This window comes from Malaya genurostris, chromosome 2 (assembly GCF_030247185.1).
Source record: "Malaya genurostris strain Urasoe2022 chromosome 2, Malgen_1.1, whole genome shotgun sequence".
Taxonomy (NCBI): Eukaryota; Metazoa; Arthropoda; class Insecta; order Diptera; family Culicidae; genus Malaya; species Malaya genurostris.
The window spans coordinates 113399360-113424539 of NC_080571.1; the positions used below are offsets into that span (position 1 = coordinate 113399360).

Sequence of the window (25180 nt, forward strand, 5' to 3'; positions counted from 1 at the left end):
CATTAAACTTAACATATCACCGAATAAACCTGTATATTATTTTTCGCTGATCCTTTTTAATTTCTTAGTATTTGGTATCAAATACTACAGATTTAGTAATATAGAAGAATTCAGAAAATTCAATTTTTACGTTTTGTTTTGCAAATTTTACCGAACTTCGGTATTAGGTGATGAATAAGTCAGTAAATTTTGACAGTTCGTTGTGGCGATCCAGTTTACCAATCATTCAGTATATTTAAATTTTACTGAACTGTTTACTGACTGTTCAGCTGTTTGAAAGTCAGTAAAATTTTTACCGACACCCGTGAAAAAAGTATAGTGTGTACCAGGTGAATCTGCTGATCTCACCAGAACTTATCCCAATAGAAAAATTCTAGGTGAATATGAAGATCAAGCTCCGGAAAACAGAAGAGATACAGATTTGAAGAATACATTGAAGAGTGTAAGAAAGATGCCGCTGTTGTTGCTCATAACGGGAAGAAGTTGAATTAATCCTATTTGGCAAAAATCAAGTAATATTAGTTTCTTTATCTCCTGAGAGCTCCTAAAGTATTTGACTTTGAATAAACTTTTGGTGATCATTTGTGTTTGTACATTTTTTTGAGTACAGTCTTCAATAACACCAAGTTCATCCAATTTTTTTCTCTTTTTCCAATTTTACCCAAAAGTTAAAATCATTAGCGAAATGATTTGCAATCTGAACCAGAATTTCACTTTTCCGATACGTTAACGAAGATCGCGTAATGGAATTCAGCTTCTAAGTATTATTAGTTATACCAAATTCTCATCCTCAGTCTCATGTTTAACGTTACTCATCGCTGTAAAAGATATATGTCCTCACGATAAAGATACATACGAAATTTCTCTGGGAACAAGATTTTGTGATTGATTGTCATCTTCGCATCAACGCAATTGAATGTCATATTTTTCGATAACAGAACCAACCGCCCGTCAAGATGTGTGTCTAAGTGCAATGGTGATGGTGCTGCGACAACTGGTGAAGTGATATGTTTTGGTGTCGAAATGCAAACGCGCTTGTCCATTGTTTTGTGATAAGTTTTGGGTTCTCATTACATTCACGATTTTATTGTATTTCTCTGCTTGTAATGTTCACCTAATCAGTATAATTACAAAGTTGCATTGCTGCTGTCAGTTTCCGCCTGTTTTATTGTTGTTTTTGTAGTTTTGCTTTCCTGCTGGTTTAGTTTTTCCATTGTGGCATTTATGTACTTCAGTGTGTGATCTGTTTTGTTTTTTTTTCTTTGATCTACTTTGCTTTGTGTTTTTGTTTGTATTGCCATTTCTACTGGTTGGTAATATAGCGTATTACTGATCTGTTTGGTTTTGTGTTGTTGTTTTGCCTTGCGCTGTTGTGGCTGTGATGCACTAAAAATAACGGTTCTACTGTCTTCAGTCGAAAAACTGTTCGTATTCGGCAATGGTATGAACAAAGGTAAGTTTTAGCAAGGTTGTAAAATTGAAATAATAGATTTTTTTTCAATTCTGAAGTATCCAGTTGATGATTTACTTTTGGTCATCCTGCACTATCATTTTGAATTCATTGAAAAATTTATCTACATGGCTTACTCGTGTAGAAGCTGTACATTTCGTTAATAAAATATTACGGTTGGTTTGACTTCACTGGAAATTAAAGTGTCTGCAATATCAGAGTGACGACTTTGGTTCATTTGGAACGACAGCTTTGTAGCAAACGAACAAAGGATCTTTCAAATACAATGTAATGCTAACGATACTGCCAACATTTCGGACGAAATGTTTTGAGTTGTTGCCAACATTACGTTTGAGATGTCGTCACTCTGATATTACAGGCACCTCTACTGGAAATAAGAAAAATTCGATCGAAGGGGAAAATCGAAGACAACTTTTGCAATTTAACATGATAGTCAATCCTTCATTTTTCAAAAAGAAGCTGGGCATATTCTCGATTGAAAAAAAAAAAATACTCCGTTGTTTTCTAATGCAGTAGGCAGAAAACATTATTTCAAATGTAAACTACTATACAAATATAAATACCAGTTTGCTTTGTTTGCATGCTTTTCGGATCCCTAAAGCATAATACTGTCAAATCACACCAATGTCAATTGAAAATAATAGTAACGTAGGGAAAGTACTAGGTACCATTAGTCGCAGAGTAGAACCGATCACTGTTTGTGTTTGATGGCGATTCGAACAAGCTCGAGTTGTTATGATATGTGTTTGCTTCATCGTGAATGGCAAAGCTGCAGGGATAAAAACGATCGACTAAGATTCATTTTTTCTTGTATTTTCGCTCATCTCACTTTATTAGAATTTCTTTTTGACCTCCTTGTCAAACACTGGTTCACGCGACATTTTCAGTATTCACCTGTATGTATGTATAAATAAATAAAGTATGCAATAATTAACAATCATGCCACCTTCTCTATAAAGTCAGTTTGTGTATTGTGTCTGTTTGTTAAGCTAAGTTTGTCTTAATTTCATTCCGCTTCTAAACTAATTATTGAGAGATGAAGGATTGAATTTGGCTGCCGTTTTGTTCTTTTCTTGGATTGATCATTATAATTAATTATTGTATTTGTTCTTGTTTTTTCTTAGACTTGATTTATACAGATGAATTGTAGGCGTTTTTTTTTTATATTGGACAGAGTTTACGCCGTTCGATACAAGAGACGAAACAAAGCGATGAATTAAAGTTCAGCCAAATTTGAAGTGATTTGCGGAAATAGTTATTCTTAAATGTATACTTTTGTGTCTTTTTTATTTTTTCCTGTGGTGAAGATTTGGAGAGAAAAGCGTTTCGAGGCATTGCTGCGTATTTCAAAATGCGAACTGTTTTTTTTTGTTGTATAACACGGTCCTTGCTTGGTTCTGTATATAAAGATAGTCATAGCTTTCAGCTCCAATAGCTATCTCTGATTAAGTGTTAGTATAAAATGAAGAAGTTTCCGTTATGGTTATTTACAAAAAAACATGAAAAGCGCGTTTCTTTTTTTTCTGGAATAGTGTCGTACTTTTATTTGCTCATATTTTCTTAGTTGTATATCTACGGTGTGTTTATTTCAATAAATGTACAAAGTACTTCGCATCTTCACTTCAGTTCGCTATTTGTCATTTTATACACTGTCTGGCGTTGCTTCATTTTAGCTTATTGTAGTGGTTTTTGCATACACCCTTCGGCGTTTTTTTTCTGCTCTAATCGCTATTAGCTGCCGCTGTCACCATTTTTTTTTGTAATTCAAAGCAGCGGTATTGGTTTTGAATTCAAGTACGATTTAGCTACAGATCTTCCTTTGCAATACGTTTGAGAAATGAACAATAATAAGACAAGCGGAACCGTTTTGTCGACTATTTGTGCCGATTTATTACTAAGAGTTCTAAAAAGCTGAGCTATAACTCAAAACATAGTCGATTTGAACTTAAACCTACCTTGTAAAAAGTCATTATGCCGTAAGCGCATAGATATAACACGATAGGAAATGTAAAACACAAACCAAATGGAACAAATGGCTCAGGAACATTTAATGGTAAATATATTTAACATGTATATGGAGTGTGGTTTGAATATCACGACGAGGAAAGCGCTCTAATGGGGAAATCGTTTTATTTGTTTTGGGGCCAAAGAAAAATGTTCTTTTTTTTAGTTTATAGAAGCACAAGACAAAGGTAATAGCACTAAAAGGTAAATTCCACGCGTCAAACATTCAGAAGGCACCGAACTGAATTTTTATTATTTAAATTTATTTATTTCTCATTTTTTTTTCTTCTCAATATAACAATAAATACTATTAATTTCACGGTACGTTGGTGTACCGGTCGTATCCTTTATTCTGTATGCCCGCCAGCTCTCAATTTCTCGCCAATTCTTCGGTATCTAATTATTAGCTTGTTTTTTTTTGTATTGTTAACAGACATTGCGTGTTTGAGAGAAATGTTATGTTGTTACGAGTGTGATTCTGTGTAGTTTACAAGTAAGTAGCTGAAAAGTCAGTAGAAAGTTGAGGTGAAGTAAATAGTTTTTTCCTTTTTTTGTGTTGGACTATAGAGTGAAAAGGTAACGACAAATTCGAAAGAAATCAGAAATAAAAATGTAATTTCTTCCGTCACGTTCTAATCTCGTTCTTGTTCTAGTAAATTTTAAACATTAACAGGTTGTACAATTACACTAACATTATGACTATACCTTTGTTTTGTTTGCTTGGTTTGGCAAAGAAAAACCATTATCTGTTGTTTCTGCCGCATTGTTTTCTTAACCAGCGTGACTTTCAAAGTAAATATAATAATAGTAATAATACCGTTTAATTTCGCTTTATTGGTTCCCAAACTGCAGTTCTACCTATTATTGTAATTACTTAGAGAATGTTCGACCCGTTCGTCGAACCTAGTGTTTTTGCTGTCTGGATAATGGATGTATTATGCAGTTTCGTTCCATTTTACTCGAACTGCAAATTAGCCTGTTTATTTTACTTCTCAACTTTATGCGTTATACTTTCGACAAAATCAGTATATTTCAAAAAAAGTATTAAAAAAAATTGGCAGGCTGTAAAAAAATAAATTGCTCTGTTATTTTTCGGCATTATCAATCCATCACAACATAATTCCATATCAAATTTACAGTAAACTATTTAAGCTTCAAATTCATCTGGGAACACTGTGACGGAAATTTATCAATTTTTCGAGGCATTTCCACGCCATACCATACCTCATATCGAAGATGCATAGCTTTGCTAGGCACTAAATTGCATTTAAAAAAATCGTGCTCTAGAGCGGGGATACTTTTGGCAATGAAAAAAAAAACTATAAGCGGCCCTTACACGAGCATTAAAAATGTCATTTTAAATGATGACTAAGTAATGATGTATTTTAAATTTGTTAGAAATTTCGTCATTAGTGCACCATTACACGTTCATTAAAATGATATTATTTTTTAGTAATGACATTTTTAACGACTCGTGTAAGGGCCGCTATAGAACTGTCAGATTTTAACCAAGGGTTGAAAATATCCGTGAAATGGTTCACCGCCTTAGGCTGTGGAGTATCTCGCGAATTAGTTTAACTTTTAGTTAAACTAATTTGACACTCGAACGGTTATTTGAATGTTGTCAAAAATAACCCTGCTCGAAAGCATGGTAATTTTTTAACAAGATCGATGGTTACTTTCCGACACTGAAAGAAGTTTTGAAGAAAAATTCTAGTTCCAGACCATCAGTAAAAATCTCTTGTATGTAATTTCTTTTTATACTTTCAGTCAAAGAAAATGCCCTATACATTTTCAAGCGAAGTAAGTTCATCTAAAAGTTCTTCTTGCGATCGCTGTATTGCAATTGATAAACCACTTGATATCATTTTATTTTCAGTGCAAAATAAACCCAAACAACTTTCCATCCATCAAACTTTGAAATGGGCCGCAGTTTTAGTTATTTTTAACTACTCGATAGGAAATAACTGCTCGACTGTCAAATTTTAACTAAAAGTTAAAATAATTCGCGAGATGATCCACGGCCTTAGTATACAGTACCCACTTGGTTGAAATGGCTGCAGTCGGTAGAAACCCGATTTATTTCAAAATGATTTGGTCGATTTGTGTCAATTTCTAGACATCATATCTTGTTAATAAATCTTTTCTCTATTTCTTCGGTTTTGCTTCATTCGGTGGATCGTGAATAATTTGGCATAAGATACTTCAAACCACATAAATGTTTCCATGTTATAGATTTTATTTCTGTATTAATAACTTTCAATTTGGAAAAATTGATGTTTAGCAACATTTGAAAATCGATCCGAGCGATGGAGATGTTAGTATTTTGAGATGTTTGCAGTAGTTGAATCTAGGGATCAAGATGTTTGTATTTTAAGTTGATTTTACAACCTTATTCATTTTACTTTGTAGGGCAAAAGTAGTAAAATCGTCCCGGCAAAATAATTTTTAAGGTCAAAAAAGAATCGAATGCCGATCCGATTTGAAACGGTTATTCTAGCTTTGTCTGTCAAGGTTAAGAATGGAACTGAACCGTTGATTATCGCTTTCTCTGTCAGATCGATTGTCACCAGACTTTTGCCGAGTTAAGGTAGATGTATCTAGCAGGACAACGGTGGAAGCCTTCCAATACCGAACCAGAAGGTGTATATTATTTAACTAACTGTTTCACGTTTGATAGAAATTCCGGTAACCGACAGAAATCTTACTACACGCTTAAAAATAGTTACTCAAAAATGAGTAAGATTCCACTCATCTATAGAAAAAGTGGAACCACTCTAATTTAGAGTAACTCCTTAGTTACTCAAATTTGAGTTCTTCTACTGGAAACGATTTTTGGGTAAAATCTACTCATTTACTGAGTAATGCTTTATTTGCCCATGTGCCAAAAATAGAGTAATTAGTTAAATTGTGAATAAAATTTTATTGCACATATACCAAAAATGAGTAAAATTGCTCCTTTTTTAATTGTATTGTATTAAAATATTAAGTAATTGACACGCAATACATAAAATAATCATACTGTGTTCATTTATTATTCCGTTTACAATTGATTTCTAACTTCGAGATATCATATCAAGTGGCGATCGCTTGGAGTAGTGTCAATCGTAGCTTAACACGCATGTCAGTACTGCTCAGACACCAATCAGACACTTGTTCCTCATAAATACCACACTTGAGCATATTTGTTTCCATTCTGAAGCACAGTACGGATCCCTTCTGGACACAATAACTGCGTCGATGGCAAAACCAAGAGGACTGTCTAAAAATTGTGGTTTTTGCAGACACAACACCGTTTGTGTTAAGCGACTCACTCTTGAAATACGCGATCTCACTAACAAAAAATAGAACCTGTTGCTACAAATGGTTATTACAACTTTCAGACTGATCTTGCGAACAGTAACATAAAAACGAGTTTTTGCGTTAAACTCAAATTTAGAGTAAGAGTTACTCATTATTATTGATGGTAACTAATCAATTTTTGACGTTTCCATGTATTTTCAAATGAGTAACTAGTACTCAAACTCTGAGTAACTTTTTCTAAGCGTGTACGCCAGCAGCTGTCAAAATAGCATACACGCTTAAAAATAGTTACTCAAAAATGAGTAAGATCTCACTCATCTACAGAAAAAGTGGAACAACTCTAATTTAGAGTAACTCCGAAGTTACTCAAATTTGAGTTCTTCCACTGGAAACGATATTTGGGTAAAATCTACTCATTTACTGAGTAATACTATATTCGTACATGTACAAAAATAGAGTAACTATCACTCAAATTTTGTGTGAAATTTGATTTCACATATACCAAATTTGCAAAAAAATTGCTCCTTTTCTGAGTGTATTGTATTAAAATGTTAAATAATTGAACTCAATACTATATCAAGTGGTGGTCGCTTGGAGTAGTGTGTTATGCTCAGGCACCAATCATACACTTATTCCTCATAAATGACATTTGAGCATATTCGTTTCCTTTCTAAAGCACAACACGAAGCTGATCATTCCGGTTTTTGCAGACACAACACCGTTTGTGTTGATCGACTCACCCTCGAAATACGCGTCTCACTAACAAAAAATACAACCTGTTGCTACAAATTACAACTTTTAGACTTATCGCGAATGCGAATAGTAACTATAAAAAGAGATTTTGCGTTAAACTCAAATTTAGAGTAGGAGTTACTCAATATCATTGATGATAACTACTCAATTTTTGACGTTTCCATGTATCATTTGAAAATGAGTAACTAGTACTCAAACTTTGAGTAACTTTTTCTAAGCGTGTAGGTAGTGTTGTATTATTCGCTTGTCGGTGATACCTTAAACATTCCTTCGTTTTTTCTGCTTTACACAATGTGAAAACTGCTAAATATACTGCTATTGCAGATTTTTTTAAACAAAACAACCATTGTTGAAAGATGCAAAACCAGTTTAATCCGCTACATTGTCATAAAAAATGAAATTTCAAGTGACGTAAATTCAAACATTCCGTTTTTTGTTCGGTAATTTTTGTGTCTGTATCGAATTAACTGTGAAGTTAATGATATGACCTATCTTTACATGCATTGAATTGTAAATTTAAGTGAAGGACACATTTACACATTTTTTTCTAAACGTGTACGGCTCATCAGTTTATCAGGAAAAATATACCAAATAAACCTTAACCGGATAATTCTTTCATAAATTTCCGCTCAACAAAGGCAAAGGAAACTGCTTTTCAACAATGCCTGTTTTTTAAGGTTGTAAATTTCCCATTAGGCAATAAAAAAGTTGATGTTTTATGTCATTTTCGCTTGAGAAAACTAAAACTGACCCAGGGTAGTCTCATCAAACAAACACTTTTCACGAAACTGTGTTGATTTCGCACTTAGCAACGGGGGTCAGTTTCAAACCTGATATAACAACCAGGTTCGAAACTGACTCGATTTTCAGTTCAACAACGTTAAAACTAGGTTCGAAACTACACTCCAAAAAATTTTGAATTTTACAGGTGACTTAATTCCTCATACGATGTAATTTATAAAGACCTAATTTGTCAAGTGACGGAAAATTTTATTTGTAATGACTTAATGTTAGATGAGCTTGAATTTTACTGGTTCCGACTGTAACTTGCGTTTTGCTAGCAGGTGCCACTGTATGAATTTAAATGTACCTTTTTCTAGCCAAGCAGATGCATGCTTCTGTGGCTCAGTCGATTAACAAACGTACTTGCGATCCAATGATTCTCGTTTCAAGTCGCGGCGATTGCTATCAGTATTATTTTTTCATTTCAATGAATTTCATGCCATGGAATTTTAGACACAACATTAAATGTTCTTTCACGTAAATTTGCGTGAACTGCAACGCTCCAAATATGTGCATCTAATAAGATGTAAAATCACAGGGTTTTTTTTTAAGTGTGTAGCCTCAAACAAACGGTTTGACAGCAGTTAGGGTGAAAACTGGGTTAGGTTTAGCATCAAGCGAAAACGACATTAGTAACCTTTTTAATTGTAAACAGACGAAAATTGAAACAGATGAAGGATCGATACAATCGAATTGTTTAAAGAAGATTCTGCTAGTTTCTGGCTGGAATAACACTGGTTGAACCGCTGAGCAATACTCTTTGTCGGTTGCTTCAGTGTTGCCGGACTTTAGACGCATTTTTTTTATTAAATGCCGAAAAAGATTTCTGACAGATGTGACCGGTCGTCTAGCAGGCTGTTCTGTGAGAGTCGCTAATATGGTTTTAATTAGTTTTACAAGATTTAACATGTTTTGTAGATATTTCAAAGATAATCTTAAAATTATATTATCTGAGGGCATGTTGGGAATCGATTTTATAATACAAGCGCTTCTACAAAAAGAAAAACCGTTCGTGTCGAGCATGATAATGCGGTCCATGAATGAAAGATTTGCCTGTAAATTTGCAGATTTTTCGAAGCAGCTGCTGATATACTTCTTTTCGTCTGCCGACTTTCTAGAACTCACCAACATTTCAAAGTGGCCATTTTTAATCACTAAACCGATCCCTGGCATTATATCTTACAGAGCACTTGAAACTCACCGACCTTTTTTGAGATCTTAGATAAAGATAAAGATAAAGCAATGGTAAGATAAATAAATTCCGGGTGATTATAACGAATTATATTGTTGATACAGTGACAATAACAATTATGGTTTGATTCAACATATGTTTTCTTGCAGCAACCAACATTAGCTTGAAACAACCATATTCTAGTTGAAAACAAGCATACTTTGTTTTAATCTGCGATGTCTCGGTTTGAAACAATTATTTTTTTAGTTTTCTGTTTGAAACAACCGAGAATTTTCTGCGTGTAGTACTGATTGACAAGTAAGAATTTAACTGTTAATTATATTCTTAGATAATTTAGTCCTGAAAATAGCTGTTAAAAATCGAACTATTTTATGACTTATTACAATCCATGCAGAGATGCCAGTTCAAATTATAAAATATCTTCGTCCCGGTTTTAAGCAATTTTCGCACTCAAATTATTCCAGATTATTTAAGGTTCGCGAACTAAAATAAGGTCGACGTCATTTATAGCCAACATTTTTTTCCAATGTCAGTCAAAACTCCGAGAATCTTAGTTTATTTGCACAAACCATGGAAATCTTTAATACCCGGTAGGCAAAAAAAATCAGTTGTTCCCATTAAAAATTTGCTGATATGCAAACAATGCATTCCACTTTTTAACAACAAAAACACAAACACACACACATACTCGCATACCCATGCACTGAATGAGAAACACACAGTTCTTCATTATTTCTACTTTTAATCGAAACGAAGTTTACTCATCAACCTATCAAATGATTTGATTCGCGGTAAACAAATGATCTGAAATGGTTATCATAGAAAATATCTAAGTTTGATTCTGCTTTCCCAACTCTTGAACTTTTTGGCACACGCTTCTGTACACTCTTGACTTCACCTCACCGCATGAACTGAATGCCCATCGTTTGACAGCTACATTACGTTCTATTACCTGTCATTCCTTTATACTTCAGCGCAAGAAAATCATTATTCATCACGTTATCTTGCGAAACTTGACCAAACTGAAGCTTTAATGACTTCAAGATTTTCTTCAATTCAACATATGAACATTTTGTGTGGTTATGTCATGTTCATCTAAAACTTAATAGGAAAAGGTAGGTTTCAATAATACGAAAAAAAATACTGTGTTTCAAATGTGTTGCAAACGAGCTGCAAAATAATTCTGCTGATATATAACAGTTTACTTTACCAATATAAAACAGTAGAAAGCTCAAAAATATTTTTACGGTCATCACTTCTCGAAACATGGTTAATTATTCCAGTATTGAGTATGGATTTGATATCATCATTTTGTCACTTATTTGTCCGATGCCATTTATTCCCGGACCTATGCTTGCACGGAACGTTCTAGTAAAATAAGTTACTAATAACGGATCATAGGCAAACCAGTCTAATCAAGTTGTTAATGGTTTAAGCTGAACGATTTCTACGACTGAAATTCACCTGAATTTCAATTCAGAATAGCCATCTGGTTTGAAGTTTAATTCTACGTGAGGTAAATCTATAATATATGTATGGAGATATTTTCGGATCGGTGTCGGTCGCTTTGACAGATAAACTCCGTCGGATTCTGAAAAGTTCGTGTAGAGATGTGCTGTTTAATTTTGACTGGAGACTACGCCAAATTACAGTCGTTGGGCCCTAAAAAAACACGGGAGATAATCCGATTTTTGAGAATGAGATTTTCAACGAGCCGAATGAACTGAAGCAAAATGAAAGGTTGATATAGTAAGAACCAAAAAGAGGTTTGGTAAATATTTAAAAGCAGTTTAAGTTCTTTACCGTGGCAATCAACACAATCGTTTTGACAGATCACCAATAGTCCATACTAGTGACTAAAACTGCTTTGACGTCCACTTCAATTCATTTCAGAACAAGAAACTACATTTGTGGTCTCGTTTGTGACGTCACGGCAAAGAACCTAAGTTATTCGATAGAGCTCGCATGACACGCGTGAATTTTAAGAAGCCGCATTCAGGCGCGGGCGCAGTCTTTCAGTTATTAAAAAACAACGATCTGTCAAACGATTCTCATAAAAAGAATATAGCTGGTTAGAAGAAAAGTTATAAAAAAGAAGATTGAATCAGAATACTTACGATTGCCAGTTAACGCGCGCAACTATTAGATTGCTTTTCTAGTTTTAATATTTGACATTACCTCACCTCATCTTAGCAAACGGTGCACGTGTTTCTGTACGTGTTCTGGGATGTGTCTTTAGATTGTGTTGAATTGTGTAATCGCCCCAGATGAATGCAATCTTTTCGTTCGGAAAAAAATGTGTCTTCTGATGAGATTTTTCTGTGTGTTTCTGTGGGATTCAGCTTACGATACAAATAAACGATGGCGTTGTTTGTCGCGGTTATTTTGTCAAATAATATTAATCAGACAGGCTTTAAAAAGTTGTGTTTACGTGATTCATGCCTGCATTTGTAATACATGCCAGAGATTGTCAAATGTTTAAAATCACAAGTTGGGAACTAAATAAGTTTTCACAATTATTCTACTTTGGAACATTTTCCGGACGACGAAGATTGCAAACATCCGCACGGCTGTGTACAACCCTGCGAAGAATCAGTAAGCGCAGATCAGACGCCGTTCGTTGATTGATTCGCAGCCTGCTCACGAATAATGTATCATGTCATGTGTTCAAGATTGTATTCCAGTTGATTTTTTTCTTTTTTTCAATTTTTTTGATCGTCATGAATCCATCCTCCTCTCTATGTGTCATCAAGACATGCCACAAAATTGGTTATTTTTGTTATTTTTCTTTGCTTTTTTTTGGTTTGTTTATTTTTAAAGATTGGTTAATAACTATAAATATTCTCAATTTAATAATGGTGGGTAAACATTTGTGGTCGTCTTTTTCCTTAACATTTCACCTGGAATAATTTGTTGTTTTCTCGTCAATGTATCTTTCCGTTAACAACTGCCAGCGTACGCTTGTTCCGGCCTGGATCTGCTTGGTTTCCTTCGACCTTGTACTGATATTTACAAGCCAATCTAGGATTTGATTTTTGGTTCGATTATTCGATTCGAAATCTTCTCCTAACCCAATGCTCGAGTGTAACTCTAAATCAATAGCTAGAGTTTTGAAGTATGATTTTTTTCCTCTCCTTCGGTATATTACACTAAATTTTGCTTTAGCTACATATTTTCTGTCTTTTAGATTTGTAATAGGTATTTCAATACAACATCTTAGCGACTTTTTGTATAAACGAACCAAGATAATAACAAATAATAACAATGTTATAAGTTGATATTTGTTTACTCTTTGATTCACAATTTAAGTTAGAAGTCAATAATAAGATAACGGTAATAAGATTTACTTCAAGTTGTGTTTGTTTTGTTATTATTGAAAGATATTTGTTATTAATTAATATATTATGTTGTGCTAAAGACGCGCGGTTTCGATCCAATAACATTTTGTTGTTGTGTTCATATTTGCTAGCATGTATCGATGAGTAATGACTGGATAGTTGAAACGGTGTGATGTTGGTGAGCTCTAATTCTTGAACAGCACTTTGAAGCATGAATGTTTTTGTCCATCTCTTTAAATATATATGATATATTTATAATATTATTCATATGGAATGATATGGGTAATGATTTGCTTTAAATGTAAATATCACCTTTTCATTCACTTTGTTTTTTGATCACTCATCTTAATGTTAGAACTTGTCTTTGATGTCCAATAATAACTACAACATTGTATAATTTTAACTTTTCCTCCAGTGTAATTTCTTGAACCGTTACCAAAAACTAAATGTCAGATGCTCATTTAAAAACTAAAAAACAGACGTAACACCGTTGAAACACGTTTTATTAAGTTACAACTATACTTTCATGGGTGGAGGATTTCCCGCTAACTAGAAGTGGCACGAACAAATGCAAAGTCGAGAAAAATTTGTAGATGGGAAAACAATTTTTTTTTAATTTCGCAGAAAATACGTGTGCGTGATCATGTCTTTGTTTTCGTCTAGTCTCTAATTGTTTCATTTTAAACTAATAAACCTAAAAAAATCTAGATTTCGTCATATTTACATTTTACCTTTATTATTTGCTCTCATTTTGTTTTGTGTAAATCAAAGCTATACCGATAACGATTTTTGTTTTGGTTTTGCCCTTTACTTACTAGCCTATGTTATTTGTTCCTTTCACTGTTGGGTGCGATTTAGTTGCTGATTCGCCCCGTATCGAGTTCGCCGTAGGATTCGGAATGCTGAGAGTAATTCATAACAATAGTAATTTACAGTATAGTCTAGCTTCGTTACCGTTCCAGTAACAATAGTCGTAACGTTCTGAACCAAATGCCTGGGGTTATTTACCACCCAGTCCAAATTTCATAAATAATAGTTCTTTACCCTTGGATAGCATATCTCCTCCGGGTGCTGTTATTTCCTGGATTTTGCCCATGATGTTGGGACCACCCGGCTGTTGTTGGCCGGGCTGTCCCGGTTGACCGGGTTGACCAGGTTGTTGCTGTTGTTGTTGTTGTTGCTGTTGGCCTCCACCCAAGCCCATATTCATACCTAAACTACTAAATGGACCGGATGACTGTTGTTGCTGGGGTTGCTGGTTCATCTGACCACCGGGTTGCTGCTGCTGAGTCTGTGCGGCCGGCTTCTTGCCGAACAGACCACCAGTTGCAGCACCGGCAGCTCCAGACAGAAGGTTGGTAGCTTGTGAGAAGACACCACCGGATGAGGCTGTTGTCACAGGTTGCTGTTGTTGTTGTTGTTGTTGCTGTTGGGGATGTTGCATTTGTTGCATCTGTTGATGCTGCATCATGGGCGGTTGCTGCTGTTGGCGCATTTGTTGCTGTTGTTGCTGCAGTGGGGTCTGTTGTTGCATACTATTCATTCCGCCAACATTACCACCGATCCCTATTCCTTGACCGATCATCCCTCCCATCCCCTGCATCCCCTAGAAAACGCAGTGGCTGCGTTAGTTCGTTTTGATACTACCCACCAAGCCCACATGTACTAACAAACTAATTGCTTACAACAACAAGAACGGAAAAACGAAACTCGATAGTCGAAAACGCAACTGTAGTAAAGTCGTAACAAAACACAACTCAAGGAAATCAAACTACTTGTCCGGTACGGGTGAGTTTAGAGACGTGCGAGAGGGAATCTGCTTTCGGGAGAGATATCGATCAACCCACACCGAACGGGATAATCAATTGAAAAACTGGTGCTAAGAGAATGGGAATTTCTACTTGGCTAGGTCTGCGCTGGATTCTATCAACTATGAGGTGTTCTATCTTTCTATATTCTGTGGCATATCCTTGAAAGATCTATTTTCAATCAACTAATATTCTATACAATACTGTTCACACAAAGTCTTTAAACCATGTAAAACTAGCATTAGCTTGATCATAAAGTGCTCAAAGAGACACATTTCATAAAGTATTCAATTTCTGATAATGATGACAGCATTCTGCATGTGGTTGACATTTTTTTTCGTGCGATGAAATTATTAGAAAATTAAACTGATTTTTTTATACTTCACAGAAAAAAATAATGAGTTTTACATTTTTGATTTGTCAAATTTCATTCGTAATGACTTTAGGTCGGATTAGAATGAACGGTATGGATTTGTAAGTACCAATTATCTGTCAAATGATGGCTTTGTCGATTTAGGTACGTACTATTTTAACTATTGATTATTGGTTCACGCCGTGGTAATCACCAAGTTTTGTTTTTTCAATTTCAAGCCATGTAACTTTGAAATCAATCAATTTTACATATGCTTGTATGTAAATTTGCGTAACCTACAACGCTCGGTTTATGAACATTATATAAAATGTGCAATCACAAGATTTTTTTCGATATGTGTTTGCGTTCTAAAACAGTAAATACGCCGCAGTAATAGGAAATGATGATTCGAATCCTTAAATTCCAAATGAAGGAATACATTACATGATGCTTAATGTAGTGGTGGAGAGCGTGAAAAGAAAATTTGGAGCTTTTAAAATTTCTAACACTTTGTGGTCACTCAATTCTGGAAAACAAATATTTAATCCAATTAATTCGAGTTAAATTGTTATGAAAAAAGGGAAAGGAATTTTAATTCAGTTTAATGAAATTCTGCAGGTAGATATTAGCTTTTACTTAAAGTGCTACTAACGGATATTTTTATTTCAGTTTATTTTAACGAATTACTGACAGATTCCCTATATTTAAAGAGTGCTGCGATAAAAAATTAGTCAACTTGAACTTAACTGTTTTTTCAGCTAGCGTTTAAAAAGTTCATTGTGAAGATGTGCGCTTCTGTAGCATTATATCTATTGTTTGATTTTGGCCTTGAGCTGTGAAAATGTTTTCGAAGCAAGAGAAGTGATGTGTTAAAACTTTACTCGCTAACTACTAATTACTATATCTCGTTTGTAGCAAAAATCCGACCAATTCGCACATCAAGTTGGGGCCAGCAAAGTAATAAAAGTAGTTGACGAACGACAGTCAAGAAGATTGAATCGGGGTAAATCGAGGGACACGAAAATGTCGAAAAAAGTGGTCTGACACTACTTCAGCCTCTCCGTTCAAGAAGGCGCATGCATGCTTGGAGCATCGTCTACAACGGTGAATCAAGCTAAAAAACTAAAGGATGCAAAATGGCAAAGATGTTCAAAACAAAAATCTTCGGCACTCTACGCATTCTACAAAAACTCGAATTATTACTTGAATTGCTTCAATCCATTTATCTGGCAATTATTCACACATGAAAGTTCGTGCGACGTAACCGAACGAACTTCTAAGCAACTTCTAGAATACATTGTTCAGCTTCTTTACAGGGGCAAAGTTCAAGTGGAACTTGTTCTGCACTTTCATGTTGACAAAAGTTACACGTGTACTCACAGGAAACTTATCCTGTGCTTCTAGCTGTCAAAAAATACCACGAGTTTTCTTAAGCAGCGAGGAAGCTGACCCGCAGAACTTTTTCTATACTTTATGGTTCTCAAAAGTTCCGCGTTAAGCAGCAAGAAAGTGAATATAACTTTTGGCTGTTTGTTTCAGTACTGAACCAATCCACACGAATCTTTTTTTATTTTGTAAAATACAGGGTCCGCCATGTAACTTTTTTTAAACATGTAATAAAACACAAACGGTTCATCCGATTTCAAAATTTATTTTTTCATATTAAAGTACAATCCTTCCGGTTAGTTGTGGAATATAATTTCATTCAAATGGCTGCCTCGGCTGGCCTTGCAATACGCCATACGGTCGGTCCAGTTTTGTCGTGAATATGACTTACTTTACTATGGGGTGCCTTTTCAAAATTTACCCTCAAGAGAGTGATAAGTTTTTGATCGTGAATATCTCTTGTTGTATCTAACGAATCAACATGATTTCTACTACATGCCATCGGAAATATGATCACAATTTTATGATAAAATTTTCAGTTTTGTGACATAATCTCAAATTATTCAAAATAAAATTTTTCTGAAATTGTTGGTATAAACGAGTATCAAAGAGGATAATTCATAAGGCGCGTTTGACTTTCTCGTATTTTTAAAGCTCATAGCTCAGTAATTTGTGAAAGGATTTATATAATCTAACTACCAATAGAATCGAAATTTTTCAACTTAAACGTGTATAGCAAAAGCATTGAAGTATTTCAATAGTACACTATTAAAAAACCTGTCTCATTTGACCCATGTCAACACCAGCCAATCAGAACGCGTTCTGAGGAAGAGGAAAAAATATCTACTGCTGTACAACAAATCGTTCGGGAAAAATGTTCCGAAAAGTGTTGAATATCGTAATGAGTTCCTCAATTTGGTCCTTCTGAATACTAGAAACGAATCTCTATAGCATATTGAAAGTTTCTTTCAATAAATTATGCAAATCCGAAATGAAATAATCGGCATTAAAATACTGTATGCGGCTATTTTTATAGCCCTTAGGACCGCCCATTAGTGAAAAAGCTACAAACGAAATCACGTAAAAAGAAAGCTATTTCAGCTATGGCCTCACGAATGTTGTCCTTCCAGGCTTGTATTGTCTCTGGCTTGTCCACATAACTTATCTTTAACAGCCCCCAAAGATAATAGTCTAACGGTGCCAAATCACAGCTCTGAGGCGGCCAAACGACATCCGAATTTCGACTGATAATTCGATCTTCGAAGACTGTGCGCAGAAGATCGATCGTAGCGTTGGCTGTGTGGCACGGAGCGCCGTCTTGTTGGAACCAAATTGTGTCCAAGTCTTCCTCTTCAAGTAACGGGAAGAACCAATTGCTAATCATGGCGCGGAAGCGCTCGCCATTGACCGTGGCGGCGGCTCCTGCCTCATTTTCGGAGAAAAATGGCCCTATGATGCCGCCTGACTAAAATCCGCATCAAACAGTCACTCTCTGAGGATGCATCGGTTTCTCCATGATAACGTGCGGGTTTTTCGTCCCCCATATGCGACAGTTTTGCTTATTAACATATCCATCGAGATGAAAATGTGCCGCATACGAGAAGATGAATTTTTGGCAAAAATCGGCGTCTTCTTCAAGCTGATCGCAAGTCCAGTTGGCGAAGCGATAACGCATCGGATGGTATCGTACACAACCATTTTCGTTCAGCGGAAGGATAAAACTAAGTTTCTGTCAAATTAGAAGTGACATTAAGGTCACCAATGTCGAAATAACCGCTAGTTCAAAAAAATTAATGTTAGATGGCGGACCCTGTATAAGCGTAGAGATTTAATGAGGTTAATAAATTTAAAGGTTTTTGGCAAAGTGATCACTGAGTAGCAACTCGCCTATAGAGGCGCTTCGAGCAGCCCAGCATTTGCTTATGGGCTCTTGTATTCGAGCTTGCATACAGTGATAATTAATGCTTGCAAAATCGTACACAACTGGGATTTAAAAGAAATGTTCGCACTTGCTTGGATGTCTGTTTTCTGTACCTCTAGCTTAAAAAAATTCAATCACAAACATTTCAAACAAATTTTTTTCTGTATCTATGTAAACATAGAAAAGTTATCTCTTTTTGTAGCATTTCTTTTTTCAGTTGAAATTCGCAAAGAAATATCTCGTTCTGCTGGCCAGAACAAATGATTTCAAGAGCGACTCGAATTGAGATCGCCAACAAGGAAAATCAAGTGTTGAAGTGCCCTGGAAAAATACTTTCCTCGAGCGACAGAATTGTTAGGTTCTGTTTTGTTTGGATTTGGCATTTCGCTATTCAGGAAAACGAAAGTGGAATAGTATGCCACAAACAAAGTCCAAGTAGTGCCCAAAGACATAAACCCTTCCAACACACCAGAGCTTCGTCCAGTTCAAAATATTAAAGGATCCTGTTGCAAAGAAAGTGACCAAGGTGGTTGTGAAAATCTGGATGAAAGAAGTCAATCGAAAGGCCCGACAATTTGTATTCACTAAATTTTAGATCGTCAGAACCTTCACTTTCTATTCTCATAATAACTCATTATTTTCATGTCATCCAGAACTTCCTTTTTTTCAAACAGACGTTAAAGAAAAGTTTATAATAACACAGAAATAATCGAAAAAGAAAGTAAACAAAGCGAATTTATCATTTGCTTTTATGAACTTTCCAAATGTGGACATTGAACTGTAACTGTACTATATGTTTCTTCCCATGACATAAAAACAAGATAAACCATCTTGTAAACCGGATGAAATATATAACAATCAATTACTAAAATATAGCTTGAATCTTATTCAAAGGATATGCCACCAATTCATTACCTTGTGCATTGATTCCTGTAAACTTGAACGCGAATCGCACATCTCCAAACTCATAATGCTACATACTAGGCAATATGTGATCAAGTGCAGTAACGGAATATGAAGTGGGAAAATATATTAAGAATACTGGTAATAGAAAACCAGTTCGAACAAGACCGAAAATCTATAAAAAAAATTGAACATTATAAACCGAACAAAATCGGAAAAAAGTTCGAAAATTGAACTAACAAACAAACTGGAGAACAGGTTGAAGATAGAGAGAGATTGGTAGTATATTAACAAAACTAATTATGTAACAAGAGTTAGTTGAAGAAGGAAGCTAAAATAACATAAACGAAGCAAAATATAATCCAACTAACTTCAAGAGAAAACTAGGCATAAAATAATGATAACTAGTATTTATTGTTCGTTTGTATTTTCCTAGTGTGACTTATAGTTGAAGAAACGGTTCGTATAGCTTTCGCCATATTGTTTTTTATTAGTTGAGGCTAAGCAGGGGTTTTTACGATAAACCGGGACAAGCGTTTTTCTTGATTTAAGTCATACCACAAAATCGTATGTCATCTTAATTCGTTGTTTCGTCATCTGTAGCTCACTCAAATTGTTATGCTAGGAAGAACGTTACCGAAAAACGGAATTTGATCCCAGTGTACGGTGAGTAGTTCTCAAGTTTTCTTTTTTGAGTGAGCTAAATATCGCGCAACAAGTCAGTAGATTGCATAGGATTCTTGTTGCACACATAAAAATAGATCTAATTTTGCGTTTGGAAAGTAAAACATTAGGAGAATTATAGAAGCAGGAGGAAATGTATGTTGGTAGATTAATAAACATTCTATTCAATAGAGTAAATTAAAGAAAAGTGAAGAATTTCTGTTTCGTATACTGCCATTAGCGGACCAAGTGCGTAAAACGAAAATGTTTTTATCAAAAATGTATTGTTTTTGCGAAAAGTTTTGCAAATTTATCACTGGACAGCTGATTTCCCGGATTTTATACACAAATCCGAATCGTATTGTAAAATATGTCGATAAGTAAAACAAACAGAAGTATTATTCGCGTTTAGATAATACAACTTGTTTTGAATAAAGATTGGCATACAAAAATTTAAACCCAGGTATCGGAACTGTTACAAATGGGGTAACGGAGGTATTTTCACCACCCTAATATTATTTGGCCCGGCGCTCATATTTTTAGATGTAATCTGAATAAAGTACATATTTTTACCTTATATGTTGAAGAACGGAATAATCTTTAAAGACACCATGTACTTTATTTTGATTGCATCCAGAAATATGTACGGTGATTATTATTTTCACGGAACCAATCGGTACACGTTTCATCCACCATACCGCGTATTTAGGGGTCCTTATCCCATCGTGCTTATCTATCGAGCTGTCTGGAAGATTTAGAAGACCTATCATGACAATTGGGTGCTGGAGTCGTCCGGCGATGATCTGGAAAGGTGAAAATAACTTCTCGAAAATGAGTGGGCCTTCTCGAAAGGCCCAGATGCCAATCCGGTTGAAAGTTTATGAGAAATTAGGAAGTATAAACTCCCGGCGGAACCACTGCACGATTTAAAGCAATTGTCTCGCAGATATCGAGAATGTCAGTGGCTTCTGTACATCGAGTATGCGAAGAAATTGTGTTGGTCAGAAAATGTGAAGCAATTTTCTCAATCTCAACTTACTTAAGTTACTTTTTTTAAAGTAATTGTGAAATTAAATAAGGAAAATCTTTCGGTGAGAGGCAGTTCTTGTGAATAGACAATTTGATACTTTACATTACATAAAAACCAAATCGGGTTCGTTAGTATATAAAGATGTTATTTTCCAATCCAGTTCTGAATATGCCAATCTTTTCCAAACGAAGAAAGTAAAAGTGAAGAGTTTTTGTTTATTCCAAGACACACGTCACTTATTGTGCATTTCATAACCAATACAAAAATAGAACAAAAACTAGGTCTGCCTTAGGTGGAAAATGAAACAAAATTTCTTCACATTTTCAGTTCATTACTTCTCAAACAATGTCTGTATATTTAGAAAAGCTAATATCCGATTTACTTTACTGGAACTAAATAATTAGTAATAGCCTTGGCTAATCTCTAGAGGTTGTTACGTCTACTACAGTTATATTTACAGTTCGAATAATGCTACATAATGTATGAATGAGCCAAACTCAAAATAAAAAACAAACTCATACTTAAACAATTTTACCGAAAAGTTAAAACACTATTCACAACAAATTTCGCATGCCACATGACCGGAGAGTTTTGTGGAAAGAGTCAGATAGTCCAAGCAGGAAAGTACACTACACTGACATCCCAAGAGACGTATGCACTCTTCTGGTTAGTATTTACTAGAAGTAAAATCGAGCCAGATTTCTGGATGACAGAACGATTGTGCAATGGTTGTAAATTGTAAATGGTGTCTAGCGCAAATTGGACAGTCGACTGTCCTTTTCGTGTCTGACTGAGCTAATCTGTGATCGTCTTTTGAACATACATACAGCACTGACATACTAACAAACATGATGATGTAATTTTTCCATCTTTCAAATGTAAACTTGCACATTTGAGGCATATTTACGAACTTCTTCGCTTTATTAATCAAAGATAGTTTATGAATGATTTTGTTATAATAACATAAAATACTGTTATGTTTGTTTGTCTATGGTGGAAGTATCATTTTCTGTATCTCGGAAAATTGTTTACAGAATTCGTTACGCGAAACATCACTTAGGTTATAAAAAATACGGTGTCGACTGATTTTATATGACACATGTAAAAGTCGAATCGAAGATAAATATGTTAGTTACTTTAATAGCATTTTGAGCTTACTTGAGTTCATTTTGTCAAGGGTTCATTTAGTAATTAAGGCGTCTTTTCGAAGTAAACAAAGTTCATAGTATTTTTAAGGGTGGCTCTTTTAAAACTATTTTCAAAAGAGATGTGTAAAGTTTAGTTAACTATTACGTGGTGGTAAGAAAATTATTGTAATACTAATATTAAGTGTCTATTAATTAAACCATTACTTAATCTATTGAGAGACGAAAATCCTGTTTTTGAAATTGCGTTGCAATAAAGTTTAAATAATTATGAAGTGCATAGGAAATTTTCGTATTTTGTATTCGCAAAATGATTTCCTGCAACTAATCTAATAAAACATCGTTTGCAGCGTTCTTTAATTATATTACTAAAATTTTAGTAAAATGAAGATAGTTATTTACTAATGTTTCAGTGAAATTTTCACAGTTGTGAGTTGCTGAAATGTAAGCTAACAATTTTTGCTTGAGGTATTTGATGAAATTCCAACTCGACAAACTTCAGCAAAGTTTTGTTGAAACTCGGAAATAATAATTTAGTGTGTAGATTTACATGAAAAGTCACGTTAATATTAAGTGGAACTCTTGTTGTCTGAGAGTCTAGTAGTTCGCACATCAAATATATAATGGATCAATATCACATGCTTTCACGAACCATAAGCACGCAAAGTAACGACACCTATACTTCATCTCTTAGCACCGCAAATGTTTATCTGAAGAAATGGTGTTTTAGTTTTTATGACCACTTCCGTAAAACAAGTCTTGATAGAATGAGATCACGTAACGCAAAGGACTTAAAACTCAGTTTAACTGGTACATTATTCTTGTTCTGTATATTCTAATGAAAAATACAAAACTTAATTAAAGTTTATTCCATAGTTACTCCATGTACTAACTTTGCTAGCGTGAACATGAGAAATGGAAAATTAAAAAGCCGATTTTCATCACAATCGAATAAGTGGTTATAGAGACAAGGCAAGATAATTGATTCAAAATCGAATTATTCCTTCCCCAATTATTTTCTCTTCATGGAGAAACAAAATTTTTGTTTACTATTTTCAGCTGCACTTTTTTCAATATGAAATCGCACAATCCAATCGCTCCTAAAACGCACAATCCAAATATTTTAGATGATTAGAAAAAAATTAACTATAAATCTAATATTCAGAAAGAATATCCTAGGGTGTTTACTAATATCAAATATACTATGTATCAATATTGATCACTCCAGGGAATCCAGTACAAATCGAAAAATACATCACAGTTACACCATCTTGTGACGGAAAAGGTTACTAATTCAATATTGTTTAATAATTTGCGTTTTGCATGCACCAAAATCAAAAATGCCAAACTAATTGGCATATTGTCGCAAAACTGAAATGTATTGGCGCTGCTTGTTTAGAGATGATACTTTCAGCAAGAGCTGCCAAATCGGTAGGAAAATTTCTAATTACTCCACCTTTTCAACGATTTCTTATGAAAACGGGCGAATTAATTTGAAAAATCATAGTAGAAGTTGAAGAAAAAGTTTTTACTCTGAGGCGGTAATGTTGATATTAGTTCGTTGTGCGAAATCTACCGTTTATTCAGAATAGAGCATTAAACTTGGTTTGATACCATTTTTCAAATGTCTGGAAATAACAAATAAAGTATCCGATATAAATAGTACTCGATCGCTATACATTATAGTCCTCGAGAAATCAACGTTACACTGGTTTCTCTTTAAAAAAAATGTTGATCCGAAATAACCTAACCTTACCCAATTTCACACATTTCTGAAGATTTTCCATGTTAAATCGTAGTTTACACTAAAAAAAAGTAGTAGTAATCACTTTGAAATCGATTTTCCTCTACTCCGAGTGTACTTTTATTGCTAATATCTATTTGTTCTCTTGAATAAACGATAAAAATGTTGCAAATCACTACTGCCGATATAAAAATTTCCGAAAGAATCCTCCTTTTCTTGGTTCCATTTTTCATTGGCAGGTGTCGCTACCGGTAAATCAGCTTTGCGACAATTTGCCAATTGAGCATGATTCCCACTTAGAGGTGGGATCTGAAGTGATGGTTTTTTTTCTGATGAAATAAAATATCGCCTATAAACAATACGACAATCAAAAAAACAAACCGTTTAACGTTCTGTATAGAGATAGAATAAAACTTATGGTCTTCACATTCAGAAATGATGAAGTGGTGTTCAATTTTTCTGAAAATAAAACGACCTAATATTGTGTATTTATATCACTGGAATCGGAAATCAGAGTTTTACATAGATTAGACAAAATTTCACATACACTTATTTCAAGTGGAATTTTTTATTTCTCTCTTGAATTAGTAAAAGATTGAATTTCAAGCCGTAGGGTAACAGAGGTATTTTGGACACTTCATATATTTTGGCCCACTTAACAAACTTTATCGATTTTATCGGATTTTATCCATGTTAACAGACCCTGTCAGCTTGGAGCGAAGTCTATATTCAGTTCAGCAACGCCATCGCACGGCATCACATTCAACATATCATGTCAATTGTATGGGTGCGCAACTCTGCTATTTTGGCGCGCACGAATTTGACATTTTTCTCCCCTACTTCTATGTATAAGATTCGATGCGGGCTCGCCTGGGGGCGACATGCTCGCAAAAAAGGATGTTGCCAATGATTTGTTCGGGAAATGTGAGAGCTGGATATCTTGTTCATATGATGTCTTTGATGTTAAGTATCAATTTGATGCCTTTGCATCAATTTGATGCCTATCATATTAAAATACCTATTGCGGAAAGGTTTTTCAAAGATATCACAACATTTGGTGGATATTTGTACAAAGTGGGCCAAAATAAAATCAATCCTAAAGTGGGCCAAAATACCTCTGTTACCCTATTCATAGCATTTTTGTACAGTTCATATGGAGAAATGTTTTATATATTTGGGGTTGCTTAATTCAGTGTACTGATGGGAAAAGCTTTCATATATGTATAAACAAATTTGTAGTGCATTAGTAACCTTTTTTACCACCGCAATGTTACTGTGATGTCCCTCGTGATTGGGAAAAGTGAACCATATTGATATAAAATATGTTTGGTAATGTTGTGTAATTTGATTGCAATTATTGAAGGATGATGATTCTAAAAAAACG

The 25180-nt window shown here is 34.6% G+C and overlaps 1 protein-coding gene across 9 annotated transcripts in view; it reads right to left on the reverse strand.

Annotated features, from left to right (window-relative positions):
* Positions 1 to 1035: 1035 nt before the first annotated feature.
* The window catches only part of LOC131433096 (RIMS-binding protein 2), a 258477-nt gene continuing 234332 nt past the window's right edge, over positions 1036 to 25180 (reverse strand). For 8 of the 9 annotated variants that reach the window (XM_058599885.1, XM_058599884.1, XM_058599886.1 and 5 more), the window contains one exon: positions 1036 to 14450. In XM_058599885.1, coding sequence (XP_058455868.1) covers positions 13845 to 14450 — 606 coding nt within the window. In that variant the 3' untranslated portion in view covers positions 1036 to 13844. The remainder of the gene's footprint in view (positions 14451 to 25180) is intronic. The other variant, XM_058599891.1, reaches the window with a different exon arrangement.